Below are 24,922 nucleotides of genomic sequence, written 5' to 3' on the forward strand. Positions count from 1 at the left end.
GGATACCATCTGGTAAAAAATTACATCCTTTTTGGTATACAATTCTTCAGCAGTCATATAATACACATGCTTATTATTCTCAGACTAAAGCCATCTTCAAACTGATACATTTTAATTAAGCTGTTTTCCACACTAACCTCTGTCAGATAATCCAGCTGTTATCAAATTCAGGCTGATGTTCCACATTTTTTTCAGTTTTGATTTGTAGCACTCCCACCCACCCCACCCCCAAGACACAAATGCAACATCAATTTGTCCAGTGTGGAAAGGCAAAGTGCTATTAAGTCTCCTCAAAACACTTGGCATGTTTTAAATTAGGATCTTGTTGTTTATAGATCATACCTGTTTTATTGGTTCCCTGTGATCAAGGCTGAATGATTAATGATAAATATCTTCTTAATTATCCCTTGAATAGCCTTTCTTAAGGACCTTATGCCAGCTTTTATTGCCCCTGATGAGGAAAGCCTTCACCACAATTTGCTTGGTGGCGTTTATTGGTTACATTTATTCTGAATAATGGCTTCTCATTCGCCACCAGAAGAGAGAAACTGATGGGACATGCAAAGTGGGAGATCTTAATGAACATTGATTGGCAAAGGGGTTGCTGAGCATCTCTACTTGTGACTAAACATTATGGACTACAGAAAGATCTGGAATATAGAAAAGAACAGGGCTGAAAACCCGCTACTATCAGAGGTGTTGCGAGTAGCACCCCTTTTAATTCCAATTTTGTCCCACTTGTCATCAAAAGTAGGAAATTCCATTAGAATTGCACTTTTTCAGAAATTATGAAAGTGCGTATTCCATGGATAGATGTGCTTTTTGGCAATCTCTGACACATCAATTTTGTTTTCTATATATCTTTTTACTTCATTCAGGCTAAAGCAGTTTGTCCCAATCTTCCACCCTTAATGTTTTTCAGGAGTGCAAGCTACAGAATTCTCAGTTAGGTTCTAATGGGAATTGCAGTTCTAGCATAACTGAGGGCAGCAAACTTGAGAAGATTGAACTAGAATGACACTTGTATAAACAAAATTGGTTTTAAAGTCAGTATGCAAAAATGAACATTCAATATTTTTCTTTTTCTTTTGTCTTTATGTATTATTTTTCAGCCATCATTTAAATAATCTTCAAAGTCTATTTCATATTAATCATCCTGACATTAAAAAAACACCTGGTGAAACTTATATAGGAACTAATATATGTGTGTGTGTGTGTGTGTATTATATATTAATAAATATTTATATATGTATATATGGCTTTAGACATACACTGTTATATGTATAACTTAGCAACTTCTAAAAATGACATAATAGAATCCAACTTCACCACTATTCACATTTCTAATTTTAGTTCAGATTTTGAAACAAGATCAGCATCTTTCTAGATTACAAAAGGGTGCTTTAAAAAAAGAAATGTAAGTGAAACACATTTAAAATGATTCTGGAAACAATTAGAAAAATAAGTGTCAACTCTTTAAAATAAAATTACAATTACAAAACATTTAGGAGCTCTGTATTTATGACCTCCTTTAGTGATTTAAAATATCCCCTCCACAGCAGTTTTGAATTTATCTCATCATAATATCTTATAATAAAAATAACTTGTCATGTATATCCTAAACCTTCTATGTCTATATGTAATATGTTTTTGTTAACCATGTAGTATAATATTTGTCACTCCTAAATGAAAGGATGGCCATTCTCAACATTCAACATCTGATTATCTCTTCAACCAGTAACTGGTTCTCATCCTTATTTTTGCCGACTTTTCTCCAGTTTCTTAAATATGTCCTATTTCACATCATTGAATAAATATTCAATATTGTTGCATGACCCTATTGCACCTGTAACAATACATATGTTTCACAGCAGCCATTTTGTTACAACTAAATATAGGAATTTATTATGCCTACTTGAATGTGCAATGAGATGTGGGACTTTTTTTTCAGAATGAATAGTGGAGTATTAACTGATAAAATATCTGCTGAGTTTGGAAAAAAATTGTCAAGCAAGGGCCTAGCTTAGAGTCCTTGTACAGCCCCACAAGACATAAGCTTGACCTCCACCCAAGTTTCATGAAGCTCTGGTCATTCCCAGGGGAAGGCAGTCTGGGGAAAATCTTGTAATATAGATAGAATCAATAAAGTTGTTTACTTCAGCTATTTATGAGTAGTTCTGGTTGCTTGTGCCTGACAAGGATAAACAGGAGATGAATAGGAGGACAAGGATTAGTAAGCACTGATAAAACATCATGTTGTAACCTCTATATTATCCATGTCTAGCTTTTCCCACATCTTGGGCATCCTAAGCTAATACCACCCAGATGTGTGGGGTTTCAATTCTATTCCAACCCAACCAGAGACATCAGATTTGAGGCATAATATATTTGACTAATGCCACTGTATTACAGCCCTGTTTTCAAAAGAGCCCTAGAAACTATTCTGCCCTTTAATGTATCCAACCATGCGTTTGCATTATCAAAAACTAATTAGGGAATTCTTGTAGTAGTGACATTGGCAGAAACTATGGCAGGGTAAAGTTAGGGAATCCTAATTGTGCATAAAGTTATACAATTCTGGAAAATGTGAACAAGACCTTTACTTTTCAGTCTAGTTGACACAGAAGCCCCTTTCAATATAAAAAAAGTTTATAACAATGCCTTTACTTTCCTGTACGTCTCACAAGGCAAAGCACCAGGTTCCTACTCTTTCGTGAAATAATTACATTATTCTGTAACATGTTACATTAGATGCCATCTGATCTGAACATTTTTAAAAGAGAAGTTTACATAAGATGCTGACTGATTATTTTCCCTTCAGCTTGACTTCAACTAGAAATAAAATAATTTATTCCCATAGAGAATGCCAGTCTACTGCACTTGACACTTCCATTTTCCACACAGATGCCAAAGCAAATAAAGTAGAGGCAATTCCATAGATGTTCCAGATATCCATATAGCAGAAGTCACAAGGTTTGAGTCTTTTTTCCCTTTTTTATCCAGATCAAAGGCAAAAGGACAACAAGGCATTTAAGCTGTGATGAGCAAAACCGAGTATCTGCTGATAAAACAGATCAGCTTCTTAAGGCCTTTGTCTATGCAGAGTTATAATAATGCAGAAGCCTGGTTGAATAGAAATTGAGGGGAAAGAGAACAGAAGGGGAGAAGAGATATATGTCAGTAAAGTCACAACGTCAATACTGTGTTTACAGAAGAAGAGATGCACACAGCTTGCCCTTTGAAAGCTTCTCCGTATCTTTGCATTTAATACTGCCAGAGTTAATAACACATTGTAATGGAGTTTAGTTGCAACGGAAACATTCATTCACACACTTCATACAAGGAAGTGCTAGGAGTTTCTACCCTAGAATATCCAGGTAGACTGGAGAGGCCTTGGCCAAGTTCTGAAGGAGAGAGTAGATTTCTTTGATATTGAGTCTCATATGAGGCTCCCGCTGCCAGCACCCAAGCATCAGGTCATATACTTCCTTTGGGCAGGTACGAGGTCGCTGTAGGACACGGCCCTGAGTAATACACTCAATTACCTGAAGAAAGGACAAGAAGAGAGCCTGTTGATTTGTTTCTTTTGCTGGTGATACATCATTGGCCAATACATGCAAAGATAATCTCACAACATGTTTGTCTAAAATGTTTGTACTCTGATTCCTATTTGTTTATTTTAAAAATACAATTTTTCATTTGCCCCATAAATACTAAATAACGGCGGCAAGGCAAGGCAAGGCAAGGCAAGGCCAAGCCAGGCCAGGCCAGGCAAGGCAAATGAATGAATGAATGAATGAATGAATGAATGAATGAATGAATGAATGAATGAATAAATAAATAAATAAATAAATAAATAAATAAATAAATAAATAAATAAAGTCATTCTATTTCATTGATACATTGGGAAAAGTTAGCTATACTGGTACACAAGGAAGATCTTTCAATATTTCTCTCCTCCATTTCTAAATTTACTCCCTAAATAGTAGTTTATTAAATTTATATGCAACCCAACTCCCAGGGTCTCTGTGAAGTTTAAAATAGCAGCTTATTGCTTAAACACTTTTGGATATTTTGCTTTTTGGGTTAGGATGTGTTAAGATATTTAAATTTAGTAGCTGGAACAATGGGGTTGGACAATGATTCAAAACACACATTTATAGTTGATTGGTTGGAGCATGCTGGCTCCTGCATGAGGTAATCGACCCTGTGATTGGTTGCTTGGGTTGTTGGTGGTGAAGATTTCCTCCCCCCCGCCTTTTTCTTCTGTGTGCTCTGTGATTTACTTCATGATGCTCCTGTTTGCCTGACTATCTTATTTGCAGTAAATATATATGTTAAACATATTTATTCATATAAAACTACAAGTTCATGTCAGCGTCTCTGACTTCATTTGGACACCTACTGAACAATTTCCTGACAACATGCTGGAAGCACTGCCGCAGCACAACCTATTCTTGGCTGAACAACTTGGAGGTTGCTGTCAATTCCTTCCTCCTCCCTGCAATCTCTGACTTAAAATTAATGCAGGAAAAATGTTTCCAAATTTTCTTGCAGTCAAGCTCTTGAAGATATCCAGTGGAAACTAGATCAGATTGATGCCCTCTAAAGAGCTTGCTATCATATCATATTTTCATTCCATTCTGACAAAGATGAAGCAGCTGCCAGCATTTTGATACTTCCTCATTCTAGCCTATGAACAAATGGTGTTTCAAGGAAAGTTTCAAAGGAGCTTGAATCAAGGTGGTTTTTTCTCAATTTGCAAAATCAGATTAAATCTCTTCAAACCTCCAGTCTGAATTGCGTTGTGATTGTACAGGCCTTTTGGACTGGCATTGATGGAACCTTAAAAAAGAAGGTTCACTATACTAAGAAGCTTAGTAGTACAGAATGGTAACATAGGACAATATCCACATACCTCATTGTTTGAGAGCTGATACCACGGCTGTTTGCCATAGGTAAAGATTTCCCAGAGAACAACGCCAAGGCTCCAGACATCACTTTCCGTGGTGAATTTTCTATACATGATGCTTTCAGGTGGCATCCAACGAATAGGTAACATAGTATGGCCACCAACCTGGTGAAAAAGAAAGAAGCTTAAGAGTATGGGGGAGTAACTAAATACCCAAAGTGGCATGATATTATATTATTTGGATTTGGCATATTATGTGCAATGATTACAAGTTCAACTAGAGTTATCAAGCACTTTCTTCCAGCTGGGTGCACCATATTACTATATTAGAGAATTCTGCTGCTGTACTAGAACTGATCTCCCTGTGAAAAATACCGTGGGGGAAATTTAAAAGACTCAAAAAGTACTTTCACAGTCACAAGTTACTATTGATTTCTGACACACACATCCTGCCCCCCCAAAAGAAGGGTCAGCTGCCTTTCTTGTTTTATGTTCTCCAGGGAATATGTGGTACAGTGAAAATTGATATTTTTCAGATAATCCTTTCTTCGTGACCAGAATACATGGAATAGAATAAACAGCTAAAGGTGGGCATTGTATTTGGCTAAATGTCAGATTTTGGCAGGAAGCTGGGTAATTAGGAACATATTTTCTTTTTTGTAGGCCCGAATACGTAAATGTCTTATCACAATTCTGGACTACAATAAAACTCCTAACTTGACCTGCAAAAACTGATTCTGAAACAGCTACAGCAGTATATACTAGTCGGGGGTGGGGGGGAGAGAGAGGGAGGGAAGGAAAGAGAGAGGGGGGGAAGGGAGGGAGAGGGAGAGGTCCCCCCCCCAAATCTCAGTCTGAATGTGTGTGTGTGTGTGTGAATTTGGTTTGGCTGTTTCTGCAATGACCTGGATGGAACTGGGTAGTTTTTGAAATGCCAAACCGGACTCACAAACTCTTTCATTAATGAATACGTGGATATTTTAGGCAAGCACACATTTTATTTATGGCTTGCTTTCTCGCATTTAGTTGTGCTGGATTATAACAATCACATAATCCTATAGTGTAAGTGAGACAGTTTGGTATAGTGATGAAGGCATCAAACTAGAAACCAGGAGACTGTGAGTTCTACTCCTGCCTTGGGCATAAAGCCAGGTGGGTGACCTTGGGCCAGTCACTCCCTCTCAGCCATAAGACGCAGGCAATGGCAAACCACTTCCAAACACTTCCACTTCCAAACAACCTTGCCAACCAAGAAGGTATCCAGGTAATCGCCAGGAGTCAACTTAGACTCAAAGGCACCATAAACAAATAAGCAATCAAATAATAGTCAAAGGATTGATAAGCTTCTCAAGAAGCTAGAAAGTTACTTGTTGGTGATCCTATACTTCTGGATTTATTGAACTAAACAGCATCACATACATGCATGAATATACCATAACCAAAGCTAAATTACTGAATCACAGCGCTCAGCATCCAACATCTTATAAATGGGCTTCCATCATTTGCTGCTACTGTATTTGTAATAGCTTTGTAAGGGCTTAGCCTTTACTTTACACATCTGGGATCTATGTGTGAAGCACTCCTGGTGTTCTCTGTTTCTCTAGAGATTTGTTTTGGCTTCTAGAGCACATTACAAGCTGCTTATCATGGGCTGTCAAAGCCAGGATGTGTAAAAAAAAAATCCCTTAACCGAATCAATATGATATACGGCTACATATGAAAAGGAGAGCATTAATAATGTATTGTCAGCATGCATACCAGACATAAACACAGATTTCCCTTCTGACCTTTGCTCTAAGAAGAGCTGGGATGGCAAACAGCTTTTTCATTTACTTGGTGGTTGCATTCATTTTAATAGAATTTTTTTTTAAAAAAATTAAACTCACAGAAATATGTGGTTGCACACAAAGAGCATAGGGCAAGTGTCATTAGAACATTATTAGTTGTTAGAGGCTTGGGGCTCATTAAATATTCAGTGGCTTTTAAATCTGTTCATCAAGTTGCATCTATAGCTGCAAACCCATTCAATAGGTTTCATGGCACAGTCTTTAAAAAATTAATGAAAATGGCCACTGTAAAACATATTTTTTTCTTTTATTGAGATTTCTCTAGGATTTATGTTTTTTCCCTGCTGTAAGAAATGTAAAAGCCTATAAGTCAGTGAAGCAATATTCCTTCTTGTTAGCCTGTTATATTAGATAATGTAGCTCAAATAAATGTAAAAAAATCATGTGACCGTTAAGATTATATACACCTAACATGGGGTGGGATGGCGAGAAAAAAATATTATATTTAAAATATTTAATAGCAATAGCAATTAGACTTATATAGCACTTTACAGTGCTCTGCAGCCCTCTCTAAGTGGTTTACAGGGTCAGCATATTGCCCCCAACAATTTGGGCCCTCATTTTACCCACCTCAGAGGGATGGAAGGCTGAGGAGTCAACCTTGAGCCTGGTGAAATTTGAACTGCCAAATTGCAGTCAGCCGGCAGTCAGCAGAAGTAGCCTGCAGTACTGCACTCTAACCACTGCACTTCATAATGATTAATTAACCAATTTAGACACCTTAATATCAGATTTTGTTTTATTTCTGCACATTTCATTCCTGTGAAATGACTTGCTGGAAATGGACCTTCTATCTTTATGGCAAAACAAAAATTAAGAGCTCCCCTAGTCTAAAACCTAATTACAAATTATAACTCTTGTGCGATTCTTATGCTTTCATCTCTAGCTGGCTTTGATCTCAAGTCTGGATGTTGTGACATTTCACAAAGATTGAAGCTAACTATATGGATTCTGTTAGGCCCATCTCATCAAGGGCTTGCAGCAGAATTAAAGGTAGAAAGAAACATAAGGGAGATGCTGGCATAACAGTCACCTGCCTCACTCAGTTGGCAAGAAAACTGGAAAGGAACAACAGGGACTGAGCTGGCCGAAAGTGCTTTTTTCCAAAAGGTAATTGGACTGAACTGAAGAAGCTTCTTGGATGAGAAGCGAAGTATTTTCAAAGAAAAATCCAAGGAAGTCCAGTTGCCTTCTAGAAAAATACATCTCTGGGGCAACCATGACCAGGATGAGTGGGAATCTCCATAGACAGGAATTGAGCTGTTCATTACACACACACACGCACACACACACACACACACACACCCCTTCCCACACATACACAGACAAGCAAAAGCCAATGGTGGGAGCTCTTGTCGGGGATGGCAAGAGTAGACTGGATCATACCACTGCAATCATTGCACTGTCCCTTCCTTTCACCATTCTCATGCTAATTAGTGAGACTCCTACACTCCTTAAACATGCATTTTTCAGCCTGTTGTATATTGCAAAAAAAAAAAGAGGGGCTACCTGTTTATAATATAAACCCCTTCCCCCTGCTTACTATTTCATTCATGCTCACTTTAGGGCCATGGTGACAATAAACACTGCCTGCTTTTGTGGAGTGCATAAGAAAGACAGTGAGGAGAGAGCGCTGCTGCATACTAATTGACACGTTTTAATGACTGCCTTCTCTTACTCCCTCTTTGCCCACCCGCTTCTCTAAATTGCTGCATTCAAGCATGTGTGACTCGCAACCATGGAAACCAAGTCTCTAAATGCATAAAACCCACCACATCAACCTTTGGAGCACATTGCTGGTGAATTTCCAAAAGATACAATAGTTGGGGAGATGGCCACGAGGAGAGTGATTGCCTTTACAGGCATGGCGCTGTAATCCTGACAGATTTATTTTCCAGAGGATAAAAGCTTGCACATGCATTCTACTAATAAACACTATTTAGCACTGAATGTAGTATGTAGCATCCTAGCAACCCTGCTTGTACACCAATAAATTACAATACAAAAAGCCCCCAGCAGAGTTCAAACACAGCAGCTAACTTGCCTCCTGTTCCTATACCATGGTAGCAAAATCCCTCTCCGTCTCCCTTCTTTTTCTTTTTTATTATCTTTTTGAGTCAGCCTTAAATTACATCAAACTCCAGGTGCATGACAAAACATCGATATCTCAGTATAACGCTACTCCTTGAATTGTGGAACTTCTACTTGGTACTTTTGGTGTTGAATGCAAGCATGAAGTATCCAAGGCTTATTTTAATTCATTGATAGTTTATATTCTGAGGTTTTAAAGGTCAGGTTACTTAAAAGTACTCCCTATACTTTCATTTATCTCTCTTTTTTCTGTATGAAGCAGTTTCCTTACAAATGGAGCTCTGAAGTTATAAAATCACAGTTAGAACAGTCCTTGAAAATACACCCTCCTGCTCAATATAGGATCTGAAGCTATTATGTTTGACAAATAGAGCAAAATTGACAAACTTTATCAGTGAAAAGTAAATATAGATTTAATCCAACAGTTAAACATAATGTGTGTGCAGTCAGTGCAGTATTATTTTTATAAATCTGTTTCATCTTTGAAAACATTTCTTTAAGAAACTAAAATCCAGTTCCCACAGATATTTAAGTCTCTTTCCCACTGTTGTCTCTTGCTCTTTTTCTTGGCTTCCTCCACAGTTTCTCCTGTTCTCTTTGAAAGACATTTTTAGAATCTGTTTTTAGAACCTGTTTTTAGAACCTGTAAGTGAATCCTTCTTCTGTTCCACAATAACTTTCATCAGTAACTAAATTCTGCCTCAATAAGAGCCGCAGTGGCGCAGTGGTTAAAGTGCAACACTGCAGATTACTTCTGCTGATCACTGGCTGTCAGCAGTTTGGGAGGTCGAATCTCACCAGGCTCAAGGTTGACTCAGCCTTCCATCCTTCCGAGGTGGGTAAAATGAGGAGCTAGATTGTTGGGGGTAATAGGCTGACTCTGTAAACCGCTTAGAGAGGGCTGTAAAGCACCATGAAGCGGTATATATATCTAAGTGCTATTGCTATTGCTATTGCACATCTTTGTAAAATATGATCAAGCTTTGTGAGTATATATTTAATGCCAGGAAAGGAAAGTATTGACTGCCTTTATATACATTATAATGTTAAGGGAACCTATTGACTATATAGGTTATTTAATCAGAGTTAATTATTAATCATTAATAAATTGCTGCTCATTTACATTTTCCTTCCTTTCTATCTAGCTATGTTACCTCAAATTTATACAAAGAAATGGGAAATAAAAAGATGTTCCAGATAGGTGACGGCAGCAAAATCAAGAGATTTTTTTAACGAGATGTCCCTGGGTTAATGGAAGCTTTCCTTTCTTATTTTCTTCTTTCCTCCCTCCCTCCCTCCCTCCTATTTATGTGTAGTATATATGTGCTAAAGAAAGAGAGAGGGAATTCAAATCTGTTGATATGAACCAGAGATTCATAGAGCAAGACAAAATTTTGAACCTTAATCCAATATGCTGCTTAATTCAGAAAATTCAAAATTATAGAATTACCAGCAAATGTCTTTCTAGCTTCAGTTCTTTGACTACAGGGTTATGTAATTGCTATAATTGAGGAAGGAGGGAGGGAGGGAGGGAGGGAAGGAAGGAAGGAAGGAAGGAAGGAAGGAAGGAGAGTATATAACGGAGAGAGTATATGACTCAAGTCAGTGGTGGGTTTCCAAATTTTTTACTACCGGTTTGCTCTTGCGCACTTGTGTGATACTTCTGCGCATGCGCATAAGCATCTGGGCAGGTGGGCAGAGCCTCCTGCCATCAATACTACCGGTTCAGCTGATTTGGGCCAAACCAGGAGCAACCCACCTTTGACTCAAGTTCAGGTGTAAATTTTAATTTTATCTATGAGGAAACAGTACATCTGTTATCTGAAAGTTCAACAAAACTGGATCGTTCACCTCCACCCACCACCAACTTAAATGAGTGAGATTCCTTATAGATCTAGGAACCAGCCTTTGACAATGTGGGTAGGAAGGATACCTTTTTTAAAAAGGGGAAAAAATCCACAGTGAAGCATGTTGTTTCCGTAGAGAAGGCAATGACAAAATAATGTTCTGGAAAACCTGGGCAAATTGTAATGAGCAAGAGGAAGCCTGGAAAAGTTTTCATTTCAGTGGAATCTCATATTATAGCTCCTCAGGGATAAGTAAACTTTGATCTTTAAATAACTTTCCTCTTAATAACTGTAATTTAACCTGCTCATACTCAGCAGTCTTCAGATTCCTTTAAGGCTCTGGGATGCTGCTTCACAGAAAGCAAGAAGCATCTCTATGTAATTAAAATTACATCTGCAGAATAACTGTTCATTGAGCTTTCAAATCTTGGTGCCAAAAACAATGTTTATAATTGTGAGGGCAGCTCCTTGAAATCCATGAGACTGGAAAATAATTTTCACAATATACAGTAATAATAAAATTACAGCCCCCACAACTACCCCGAGAATTAAGAGGGGTGATTCTCTCTCTCTCTCTCTCTCTCTCTCTCTCTCTCTCTCTCTCTCTCTCTTATCATAAGAAGATGAGAATTTAGCTGGAATCAGAACAACAAACCTTCTGTTATCTGCCTGTATAATACTTAACATGAGGACTACCAACAAATGTAAAATGAGCTCCTTAATCTTCGAGCGGCTGATTGATAGTACTTCACATCACCAGGATTTCTACCTCCAACCTCTCATAAATCATTGAAATCAAGCTCTATTCATGATATACTGATCAAAACCCACTGGGTATTGTCCTATCTATGTGCCTGAGAGTGTACTGCTGAAAGGGAATACTGTAAGTTTTCAGCCAACCAACAAAACAACAATAACAATAGCACATACTTATATACCACTTTACAGTGTTTTACAGCCCTCTCTAAGTGGTTTACAGAGTCAGCATATTGCCCCCAACAATATGGGTCCTCATTTTATTGACCTTGGAAGGATGGAAGGCTGAATCAACCTTGAGCCTGCTGTGATTCAAATTGCCAAATGAATAATATGAAGAATGCCTGTCCTCTGAGCTACTAATCATAAAGAAACAGAAATATAAAGTAAATAAAATAATTAGACCTTCAAACTCTTCAATCCATATTTTTACTTTAGTTTTCTGATGCTTTTTCAAAAGAATTCTAGGTATTGTTGTGAGAGGACACAATGCAGAGAAAATTAGATTCTCAAAAATATCAACTATTCCAGTGAACTCTTCTCTCAAAATGTCCATTCAGTGTGGCACCAATTCATGATTGTATTAAAGTATTCCTGGGACTTGTGAGAATGACATGATGATTACATGCTACCAATTTGCCAACTAAATGTTTTTCTCAATCATTATGACCACAGTTGCATATAAATAGAGGTTGGAGAAGGAGAAATAAAGGGAGGTTTTAATCAATGTACATGCAAAGAGAAAGCTCTTGCAACAGAGCACTGAGGGGAAAATTCTCACTGTATCTACTGTGTAATCACTGATAGGTCCCTGGCAACATGAAGCTGGAAAGAGACACTCATTATCACAGTCTCTGATAGGAAAATAGGCTCATAACATAGGCTGCAAAACAACAGATTACTAAAAATATTAGAATTAAACTAGGCTCAGAATGACATAGCTGCAGGTTCCATTAGACAGGAGAAGAATAAGAGAAAAAAAATCAATTCAACTTCTCAAAAAGAATAGAATAGATGCATCTGTGATCAATCCTAAAATATATCAGAACACCAATCTGGAACTACCCTGAAAATTCTTTCTTGCTTTCATAATGAATCTTATTTCTAGATTTACCATATACTCAACATTTGATATAGATGAATAGATAGATGCTAGATAGATAGATAGATAGATAGATATGATACATATGATAGATGAGAGAGAGGGAGAGATGTATTCATATTATCTAACAGGTCTCTTCATTTTGTTTACTTCCTAATTCACAGGGTGATCTTAGGGATGGGACCACATTTTACATGTCAGTGTATGCATAATTTAGGGAGGCTTCAGAACTCAGAAACCTTTAGCAATATATGGATTTTTAGTGGAGCCAGGTGAAAAGAAAACTGTTCCTTCAAGAAGGCTAATGTGAATTTTATGAGTGGAGATCAAAAGGAAGTTGCTCATTTGTCTTCCCCAAAGACCCTCCCAAATTGTCAATGTATTATAATTTTAATTTAATACAGTAGTAATGTATTAATTAAGCATCACTTCCATGCAGTTTTTAAATCTCTGTCTTACTCTCATTTTGGACTGCAGCAACTGTAGCATACCAAAAAAAGTAAGGCCATCCCAAAGGTGCTTTTTTCAAAATGTAAATGGACTCCCACACCCTTCTGAAAATGTTTCACTTCTCATCCAAGAAGTTTCTTCAGTTCTGGATGAGAACTGAAACATTTTCAAGGGAGAAAAAAAAACCTCAAAGAAAGTGAAAAAAGCACCTTTGGGACAACCATGATCTGGTGATGAAGAAGCTCCATAGACATTACACCAAGTAAGGTCCTTGTCCATGGGTCCAGCTAGACTTTGAGGAAATAATTTTACATATACGGGGTAGATGGGAAATGGTTTGGAGAAAGATGCTGACTCATTTCCCTAGATCTTCTTTGCCAGCTCAAAATGGTTTCCTTAACATATTGTTTTCACTGTAGTTCTTCCTTCAAAATATGCATTCAGAAGATCAGAGGTGGAAGTAGGATAGTTTGGATCTGAGATGGAAAATGGGAAAAGGAAGCCCTTCAAAATCAAATTATCTTTGCCCTTATTCTCTACCACAAAATACCACAGGATTCCCAGATATACTCATCTGGACACCATTCTCTTTCTCTAAAACTGATTCTCACTTTATCAAACATTTTCCAAACAAATCCTTTAAAAAGATGCCCCCAGATGTGGTCTTTAAATATTTTTTATTCATGCAAAGGCAGCATCTGCTTTCCTGTCATACTTTAAGGAGATCTCTGAATATTGAATGCCCCAACACTGGAAGTCTTTAAGAAGATGTTGGATAGCCATTTGTCTGGAACGGTATAGGGTTTCCTGCCTAGGCAGGGGGTTGGACTAGAAGACCTCCAAGGTCCCTTCCAACTCTACTATTGTATTGTATTGTATTGTATTGTATTGTATTGTATTGTATTGTATTGTATTGTATTGTATTGTATTGTATTGTATTATTGTTTGGGGGACTTTATCGCTGTGATGTGGCAGAAAATTCATTTTTTAAAATTAGTTAGTTTCCTGTTATACATTTTTACATCACGAAGTGGTTTTCTTTCCTGCCTCTGGCTCTTCAGCTACAAAACTCTGCCCTATGAGTAGTTAAGAAAATGGAGGCACATAAACAATCCTTCTTGGGGGTTGCCTGAAGCTTAAGAATTAGCTTAAGCAAGGCCTGAAGTTATCTCCTTTTTGGCTTTTTAGAAAATGTCCAAGACCGGTCTCATCCAGTAAGTATGGGTTGCTAATTGAAGTGTTGAGTCAATTTGTAGAGTTGAGTTTTCTTTTGCTGATTTCATTTGTTTTGTGTTTCGCTAATGTGGTATTTGGGGATTTAAGGGAAGGGTATTTTATACATAATTTTATGTTTTTGACTTTGATAAAACATCTTGAATCAATATGATTGGGCACTATATAAATAATTGTGAATTAATAATAATAATACTTGTCTTAAGAAATGCATCTTTCCTAATCAGTTTTAATTCAAGACAAATACCATAAATCAGCTAAAACTATCAGAATTCCTTGTTTGAAAACCCAAATGTTTTCAGAATGCAGAGAACAGGAAAGAAAATGTACACTGAATATTGAGTATACTGAAAATATATACTGAATACTGAAAATGTATATTGACAAAAACAAACATTTGCAAAAGAAATGGAAAAAGACTTAATTTTTTAAATGAAAAAAGTAAAAAAAAATATTATGATTGGCAGAGGTTCTTGTTTTAAATCTCAACTCAAAACAAGCTTTCTAACATGAAAAATCTCTTCCTTCATATGAGAAGTGGCAAGCAACCGTACTCTAAGTTGCTTCATCCTACATGATTATGTATATATAAACAGAATATCATTATGCAATGGAAAAACAAAAGAAAAGAATCTTTTTGATCTGATCCAGCATTTGAATCACACAAGCAGCATATATGTTTTGGGTATTCAGCTGAATCACACAAGCAGCATATATGTTTTGGGTATTCAGCTACTTTTCTCCTACTTTTCAAAGCAAAAGGCCTTCAAAAGAATTTGCATTCAATATGAAGAACAAGATGAGCATTATTTAAAAACAGGAATTCTACAATCAAGACAGTTAATGGGATTACACAAATAGAAAAATCTTCAGCGTGTATATGTTCAAATTATGAGTGAATTTAACAATTTCAAAGTCACTAGTGAGGTCTTGTTAAATTGGAGATATCTGTTTGTTTGTTTGTTTGTTTGTTTAATGTATGTGCTGCCCATTTCACAATGAAGCAATTCTGGGCAGCTTAGAACATCGTAAAATAAGAATATAAATCAATTTGAGCACTAAAAACATTAAGAAAACATGGAGCATTAAAAGTTAAAACATTATAATTAATAACAAACTAGATTTAAAAAAGGACCTTACCAAAGCATTATAAAGTGGTATTAACACTTCGCGTGATCTTGATTCTATCCCTCTGTTGATGCAGCCTAGAACTGTGTTGGCTTTTTTGGCAGCTGCTGCACACTGCTGGCTCATTTTTAAATGGTTTAAATTGTTAAATAGGACTCCAAAATCCCTTTCACAATTACTACTGTTGAGCAAGGTACCACCTATACCAGCGATGGCGAACCTTTTTTGGCTCACGTGCCATAAGTGGGGGGAGCGCAGGGGGGTCGTGTGCGGGCGTTCTGCACCCATAATGCAATGCGTGACCCTCTCCCCAGTGCGCATGCGCGCACTACAGGCGCTCCATCCATTTTACATGCTTTTTTCGCCCTCCCCAGGCTCCAGAGGCTTTATAGGAGCCTGGGGAGGGCGAAAACAGCCTCCCTCGCCCTCCCCGGACGCACTCCGGAGGCTTTACGGTCCGTCAGGAGGCTTCCCTGACACCTTTGAAGCACTCAAAATGAACTCCGAGCAAACTGGAAGTCACTTCCGGTTTGCTTGGAGGGTCGTTTTAAGCATTCCGAAGGCTTCAGGAGGCTTCCCTGAAGCCTCTGGAGCGGTCAAAACAACCCTCCAGAGTCTCCACATCTTTTCTACATCGTGGCGACCAGAACTGAATGCAGTATTCCAAGTGTAGCTTCACCAAGGCATTATAAGTGGTATTAACTCTTCACGTGATCTTGATTCTGTCAGAAAGCTTCATTATTGCAGTCAAAAGGATCAAATAGATGGTAAATATACACATATTTGTTGGAGGTGCAAGAAAGAGGTTGGAACATATAAACATATGAGATGGGATTGTGATAGTGCACAAAAAATATGGGACAGGGTGTTTAGAGAAATTAGAGCACTCTTGAATGTAAACTTAGACATGTCACCGAGGTTTGCATTACTGTTGCTGGTGGAAAAACGGGATATAAAGGGAACAAAAAAGGAATTGATTGTAAATTTGATAACGGCAGCTAGATTAGTGATGGCTAAATATTGGGGATGAAATTGGGATATTCAAAAAAATGAGTGGTATAATGAAATTTGGAGTATGGCAACAAATGATAAATTAACAACAGAAATTAAATTTTAAAAAGGGATGATTAAAGTAAATAACTATAATGACATACGGAGGATTTTAGAACATCAGTGTTGGTGGAAGGCAAAGAGAATAAACCTACTCAAGAATATATATGGTTTATAAGGGCACAATTGGAATATATTGTATGTCTTTTAGTTATTATAGATGAAGAATTATAAGGGTAAAAAAAGTCTCTGGAAGGTGGGGGTGCACTATAATATTTGGTTTTTTTTTCCTTTATCTTTCTTTTTTTGTATTTACTATGTTAGTATTATCTGTATTTTTAAAAAATGTAAAAATGTAAAAAGCATTACAAAATTTTAAAAAATTAATAGACCTAGGTCTCTTGTGGTAATGTAACAACAAAACAACCCAAACTTCCCTCAGGTTCTGCCTGGTCACCTACTACATTTACCTCTGTTAACAACATATATTGTTAATTGTATCACTTCATCTTAATTATATCTCATTTTTCTCCACATTCTTCCCTATGACAATTAGGAACAGATAGTGATGTTTCAGGACCCAGAGGTCCTGGACACATGTCAATCAGTAGTGCTACATGTCACGATGTTAAAAAGTTTGCTAGACATGAACTGACTGAAACTGACACTGAAGAGTTAAACTGAGAAAGCTTTATTGCGCAGGTCATAAAAAGTTATCTGAAAGTGATTTATTGCGCATGTCTTCACACATTCCAGAACTTTCCTTCTGATCTTTGTCCGACTGCCAAGCATGCTGGCAGACGGAACATTTATTATCAAAATGTAACAGTTAACTTCTGTTTTATTTACTTTTATTATTTTCGTATTAAAGTTTGTTTATTAATTAGAATATACTTCTCAAAGACTTTTATTTTCTTTTCTTAACATCTTAATGATATGCTGCTGGGAATCAGCCCGGTCCATAGACCTCATTTTTCTTCAGGGTGTTTTTCCCCTGACACTACAGACTCAAGTAAACAAGTAAACAACAATTCTACTCTGATGGAGCCAAATAGCTTTTAAGAATTCCATGCAAGGGTCCATTTAATCCTCATTTTCTAGTCTTGTAAAAAGCATTGTGCTAAAATTGGTATGAATACTTAGCTGGACCAATAGGACCTGATCCAACTGAGAATATATTTTTTCTCACCTCCCCCATTTATTTGCTACCAGAGACATCCACGCAATCTGGCAAATAATTTTTGATTCACAAACCATTTTTATGTAGGCTTACTCTGGGGCAAATGAATTAAGAATTGCATATTTTAAAAATCCCATTGAAAGGAGGCTAAAAATAAAGCCAGCTGCTGTGATCATTTTGGCACCCACTTGTAGCCCTGAAAAACACATTCGTCATCCTCCAGATCGCAGCGTGACGCAATGGACAGCCCTGGCAGTGATGTAGCAGCCGAGCTGAAAAGCAAATGTGGGGAAGAAGCTAATTTCATTTGAGCACCAGTTGCCAAAATAGCATCTAATAAAATGCCTTCAACTGTGATAGTTCAATACAAACACCCACAAGCACTCCTGGCAAGCATCTTGACTGTCACTCTCACTTTTCCTGTGGAAGATCTCAATACAACTCGCCCACACAGGTGTACAGCTGTGCAGTGACAGCTCAAACCTGCAGGTGTTTGCTAGTATTGCCATTTCCAAAGCAATGGAGGAAGAGAGAAAGACAACTTATCCCTAGCATTGAGCCTTTGTACTATGGTACATATATTGGCAGTTAAACACCCCCTCCTCTTCCATTATTATTTGAAAAGGGGAAAAAAACTGCTATGTTGATTTTCAGATGAATACACATTTTGTACTAGACATAAGTAAAGCAAAATAACATTCTGGGCTTCTTACAACGCCATTAATAACTCTTAAGAGGGTCACAAGAAAAAGCTACAATGAATGAAAGCAGGATTTTGAATAACAGCCACATGGAAATCGATGCTTGTGTTATTTGTTCTTGTTGTAGCCTTTCCTTACAACAACTGTCTTCCAGCTGTTTGGGAGTTCGGCACTACTTAACTTTAGCCAGTACTTAAGTAGAAGTTGTACTAATAAGTAGAAGTTGTACTAATGTACTATGGTCCCAAATACCCAGAGGTTGCACAGCTGCTGAGACTCTGGACTATAACATTGTTCCGCAACATGTATCATTCCTCAAAGAAGAGGAAAAATGAACGTTACACTTGAGAAACTAAGACAAAACTGGTACCATAAAAAGTTGCAAATCCACATATTGATGAAAAATTACCTAGCATGCTGTCATAGTTTAGAGGCAAAATTAAAACAGACAATTGCAGTAACTTCAACATAGCAATTTCTAAATGCCCAAGAAGGGCAGAGAAAGTATTCAAGAACTGAACAGTCAGCCTACTTCACCTTCTTGCTAAGTATTTATGGCTATTTCCTGACACGCAAGATAATTTTCTAGGGTATTGGGACAGGCAATGAAGATCTTAATATAATTCAGCAGGAAAAATATGGGGGAATGAGGGAAGAGGAAAATATCAGAATGCGATTGTCTCTGGTACAGATACATAGGTTTATTTATCTGAATTTTTATCCCTCTTTTAATCAGAAGAAGAAAAAAAAGAAGTTGGAGTTCTTATTACTACACAGAAATTTCCATTAATTGTATTGTATTGTACATGTATTGCATAATACATGAACCTAGAATATTGGACTTTGTGACATTTACTTTATAATACATTTACTTGTGATAAGAAAGCACCACTGTGCTCAGGTTGAACTTCGAATGTTTTTCCTGAGGGCTTTCTAGATTTCCAGATGTGAAGCAGCTGCCAGTAACCTTGGATAAGAGGAAGAGAAAGAGGATTCTGCTGTCTTTGCTTCAGATATACCAAGATCCCAGGCCCCGTGAGAGCTTGTAGCATCAACAGATGTCACCAAGTTCTCAGTTTAATGTGAGAGAAGGGGCTAATAATTCAACGCATTAGGACTAATCAGATGAACAGTGTTTAATTAATAGGGCTGTGCAGATCCGAGGAAGCACTTTTTGTCAATATGATACACAAGAAACAACTCTTCAGCACTTTTAAAAAAAATAACTTTAAATGTTAATTTTTGCTTAATTTAATTTTTGATTTTTTTTAAAAAAAATATTAAAATAATGAAAGCTATATTATAAAGTGATTATACAGTGGAGAAAAAAGTATATATATAATGATCCAAAACAGAATGGATGATCCGTATAAGTAGGGATATACATTTGGACTTTATTTAATTGATAAACTTCTCATTAAATCTAAACTACTGTATATAGCAGTGTTGGCGAAACTTTTCGGCACCAAGTGCCGAAACGGGAGTGCATACGTGCCAAAAATCAGAAGAGCAAATACCTGGTGCACATGCGCGCGATGTGAAGATTATTTTCTGGTTTCCGGTGAATGATATGCACCAGCCAGCTGGTCTTCCCGCACACATGAGAGCCAGAAACCGGAGGTCCAGTGCACATGGGCATGCTGGAAACTGGAAGATCCTCTTTCCGGTGACTGCTCTTCCAGTTTCCAGTGCTCCTGTGTGTGTGAAGATCAGCTATCTGGTGCACCGGAACTCAGAAAAGCAACAGGGGATGGCTTGTGTGCTCATAGAGATGGTTCTTCATGCCACTTCCAGCATCCGTGCCATAGGTTCGCCATCACAGGTATATAGCATACTATGCCAACTTCTCATTTTTATAAGACTTAGAAGACTTTTTGAAAAAGGATAGCAAAATCATAACCTGGATCCCTTCCTTAAAACACAACTATCCTCTCTGCTGTACCCCAGCTTCGAAAGAGATGAAGCTATTCATGAAATGACAAAATTCATGTTGTAGAAATATAATTCAGCATCATACTGAGATGTTGGTATAATATTTCATTGTATTAACATATATGTTGGTTTGAAGTCAAGGCAGAGCAATTTTGGAACAAAATTAAACCACGTATCTAAAAATATGTTCTGCATTTCTTATACTGCCGTATAAGAAATTTAATATTCTTCTGTAATTCTTAAATTCATAGAGGCTCAGCTAACTTAAAATAATATTTTCTGATGAATTAGCTTTGTTTTTAAATATAAAGGCCTATTTTATGTTTCTTAATATTTGGTCCCTTAATATTTTCCAAAATTCTAAGGAACTGCTGGAAGTGTGGCACTCAGGCATATCAGCCATCACTATAGAGATAAACCACAAGTACACCCTATTCAAAAAAGACAACACAAAAGCTAAGAAGGAAACTAAAACCAGAACTATCCTCTTTAGCAGCCAATACCAGCAGATAAGCAGGAATTAACACTAGACAAAGAATCAAACAAGCAGAAAACAGTACCATAATCTAGGAGCTATTAAGGAGGCAAACAATCAAGAAAAAATACCCTAATTAGGAACTACTAAGGAGAAAATACACACACCACCAAGATTGGCTGGGTAAGTTAAGTATATAAACAAGGAGAAATAGCACATTCACGAGGTCTGATAATGTTACCTAGCTGGGTAATAAAATGCCTGCAAGAAAACAATCGAGGTCAGAGAACACCAAGATCAAAGTTCAATCCTGAGCTACATATTTTATCTCCTATTAGTGTTGAGTGCCACCACCATGCCTGTAATAATTTGGGACTGATTGGAGAAAAGCCATGTGCAGCACAGCATGTCGCTTCTAAACAGTGTAGCAGCAGCAGAAGTTTGCTTATCAAGTGAGCCTCTAAAAGAAACAAAAAGAGAGGCTAATTGGTCGTCTCTTGATGCTTCACCACACTGGAGTAGAGTAGTGTCCCTTGACAGAGACTGAGCAATTAATTGAATGCAATTTTAATTATAATTAGAATTGAACTGAATTAAATTGAATTAAAATAAGTGTTTGCGCTGGTCCCACTATAAGGCTACCATTAGCCTTTGCCCTACCTCTAACTCAAACTCCCTTTGCTTTACCTACAGCTATACATATTTAGTCATTTCTGATTCGCTTCATTCCACAGTACGCCAGGCATATCTTCTATTATTTTTCATGTCCTTGTTAATACAAATGGCTTCTTGGAATCAATGAAATGCAAGAAGCCACTTGGGGGTTATCTCATCCAGGACTCTAGCAACCTCTGAATTCCAGAGGTTGACCAAATGTTTGGGGATATTCCCAATTGCCTGTCAGAATAACCTCTGGATGCATAAATCATCTAGGGCAGGCTATGTTAATCAGCAGTGCCCACCCCTATATTCAGTAGCTTGGTAGCTTTACCTGGACCAGGAAAGAATTAACAATGATGACATATACAATACAATAATATAATACAATACAATAGCAGAGTTGGAAGGGACCTTGGAGGTCTTCTAGTCCAACCCTCTGCCTAGGCAGGAAACCCTATACCGTTTCAGACAAATGGCTATCCAACATCTTCTTAAAGACTTCCAGTGTTGAGCATTCACAACTTCTGGAGGCAAGCTGTTCCACTGATTAATTGTTCTAACTGTCAGAAAGTTTCTCCTCAGTTCTAAGTTGCTTCTCTCCTTGATTAGTTTCCACCCATTGCTTCTTGTTCTACCCTCAGGTGCCTTGGAAAATAGTTTGACTCCCTCTTCTTTGTGGCAACCCCTGAGATATTGGAACACTGCTATTATATCTCCCCTAATCCTTCTTTTCATTAAACTAGACATACCCAGTCCCTGCAACCGTTCTTCATATGTTTTAGTCTCTAATCATCTTTGTTGCTCTTCTCTGCACTCTTTCTAGAGTCTCCATGTCTTTTCTACATCGTGGTGCCCAAAACTAAATGCAGTATTCCAAGTGTGGCCTTACCAAAGTATTATAAAGTGGTATTAACACTTCACGTGATCTTGATTCTATCCCTCTGTTGATGCAGCCTAGAACTGTGTTGGCTTTTTTGGCAGCTGCTGCACACTGCTGGCTCATTTTCTCCAAGATCCCTTTCACAATTACTACTGTTGAGCAAGGGACCACATATACCAGCGATGGCAAACCTTTTTTGGCTCATGTGCCATAAGTGTGGGGAGCGCAGGGGTGTCGTGTGCGGGTGTGCCAAACCCATAATGCAATGCATGTCCCCCTGAGTGCGCATGTGCGCACTACAGGCGCTCCATCCATTTTACATGCTTTTTTTGCCCTCCCCAGGCTCCAGAGGCTTTGTAGGAGCCTGGGGAGGGTGAAAAATAGCTTTTAAAAAGGGTGAACTCAGCTGGCCAGTGAGCGCATATGTGCTGGCCAGCTGACAGGGCAGCGCCTCACATGCCCTGACAAATGGCTCCACGTGCCACCTGTGGCACGCGTTCCAGAGGTTCGCCATCACTGACCTATACTGTACCTGTGCATTTCATTTTTGTTGCCTAAATGTAGAACCTTACTCTTTTCACTGTTGAATTTCATTTTGTTAGATAGTGCCCAATGTTCAAGTTTGTCAAGATCCTTCTGTATCTTTGGCCTATCTTCTGGAGTGTTGCTATTCCTGCCAGCTTGGTGTCATCTGCAAATTTGATGAGTTCCCCATTTATTCCCTCATCCAAATCATTGATGAAGATGTTGAAGAGTACTGGGCCCAAAACAGAGCCTTGGGGTACTCCACTGCATACTTCCCTCCATGTAGATGCAGTTCCATTGAGGACTACACATTGAGTGTGGTTGGTCAGCCAGTTATGAATCCATCTGGTGGTGATGCTGTCCAACCCACATTCTTCTACTTTATCTAGTAGTAGGTTATGGTCTACCTTATCAAATGCCTTACTGAAGTCCAAGTAAACTATATCGATGGCATTCCTCTGGTCCACTAATTTTGTCACTTTGTCAAAGAATGTAATAAGATTAGTCTGGCATGATCTGTTTTTGACAAACCCATGTTGGCTTTTGGCTATTACTTTGTTTGCTTCTAGGTGTTCGCTAATTCGTTGCTTGAGTATCTTTTCCAGACTCTCTCCTGGTATTGAGGTCAGGCTGATAGGTCTGTAGTTTCCTGGATCTGTTTTTTTCCATTTTTTGAAGATGGGAACCACATCAGCTCTTTTCCAGTCCTTTGGTAGTTCCCCGGTGCTCCAGGATCTCTGAAAGATATAGTTCAGTGGTTCTGAGATCTCATCTGCCAGTTCCTTCAGAACCCTGGGGTGTAATCCATCCAGTCCTGGTGATTTGAACTCGTCTAGGGTAGACAGATGCTCACTTACCATTTTCTTCCCTATTTCAACTTGTGTTCCTAATCTGATTTTTGTGGTGCTGTTTTTGATAGGTTGGACTGTTTTATCCCTTTGTGTAAAGACAGATACAAAACATGAGTTAAATAGTTCTGCTTTCTCCCTGTTGCTTGTCACCTTCTTGCCACTTTCTCCCAGCAATGGACCAATTGTTTCCTTAACTCTTTTCTTGTTTTTAACATGTTGGAAGAAGCTTTTTTGTTATTTTTTACTTTTGTGGCAAGCCTTTCTTCATTGTGAGCCTTAGCTGATATTTTGCCTTCCCGCCCCCCTTCCACTTTTTGTACTTATCTTTTTTGTCTTTCAATTTGTCAGAGAGTTCTTTATGCAGCCATGCTGGTTTCTTTTGGGAGCTGTTATTTTTCTTCTTCATTGGTATTGTGCTAGACTGGGCTTTTGTAATCTCATTTTTCAAAATTTCCCAAGCTTCTTGAGTTGTTTTCCCCTTGAGGATTCTCATCCATGGAATTTTTCCCAAGCTCTCTCTAAGTTTATTGAAATTAGCTCTCTTAAAGTCCAAGACTCTGGTTTCACTTTGTTCTACTACTTGTGTTTGCATAATGTTGCATTCCAATATTGCATGGTCACTTGCCGCCAAGGTTCCTGTGGCTTCAACACCTTCTATCATTTCCTCTCTGTTAGTGAGAATTAAGTCCAATATGGCTGATCCCCTTGTTCCCTTCTCTACTTTTTGGGAAACAAAGTTGTCTGCTAGGTTTGTTAGGAACCTGTTGGATCTTCCACTTGGTGCAGAGTTTGTTTCCCAGTTGATATATAAAGTGCTTATCCTATAAAGTGCCTATCTTTATGACTCAAGCTAAAGTTACCCAGAACAAGGTCATACATGCTTTGGAGACCACTAATTCTTTCTTTCCAGAGGCCCCATGGCACGGAGTTCCTCAGCACTAAGTCCCCAATATCAACCCTGTTTTGAGGTCCAGGAACTCAGGAGAAGACTCTGCCATACAGAAAAGGATTTTATATATAGGCATTTATGCCAGAGTTTGTTGCAAAAATCAAATCCAGAAAGCACACACAGATAACTGATTCAGCAGAAATCATTTAAGTAAGAAACTTCTTTATATATAAGAATATATATACTATACCAACAGCAGGGAACAGTTTCATTTTTCAGTTCAGAGTTCAGTGTTGAAGACAGACTAGTTTCAGTTTCAATTCTCAGCACAGCACTCAAAGCTACAGGGCTAAACCATGTCCAGGCTCCAAACTGTTTCAGCTCCCATTGGCTGACCTTGTTACTAAGCCCTA

At 37.9% G+C, this 24,922-nt stretch overlaps 1 protein-coding gene across 10 annotated transcripts in view; it reads right to left on the minus strand.

The window, feature by feature from the left end:
- Window positions 1–240: 240 nt before the first annotated feature.
- NTRK2 (neurotrophic receptor tyrosine kinase 2) overlaps window positions 241–24,922 on the minus strand; it is a 222,669-nt gene continuing 197,987 nt past the window's right edge. For all 10 annotated transcript variants that reach the window (XM_081945225.1, XM_081945224.1, XM_081945223.1 and 7 more), the window contains 2 exons: window positions 4,919–5,077; window positions 241–3,545 (listed from right to left, as the gene is read on the minus strand). In XM_081945225.1, the coding sequence (XP_081801351.1) occupies window positions 3,360–3,545; window positions 4,919–5,077 (345 nt within the window). In that variant the 3' untranslated portion in view covers window positions 241–3,359. The remainder of the gene's footprint in view (window positions 3,546–4,918; window positions 5,078–24,922) is intronic.

The sequence above is a fragment of the Natrix helvetica genome (genome assembly GCF_964273705.1).
Source record: "Natrix helvetica genome assembly, chromosome: 2".
Lineage (NCBI taxonomy): Eukaryota > Metazoa > Chordata > Lepidosauria > Squamata > Natricidae > Natrix > Natrix helvetica.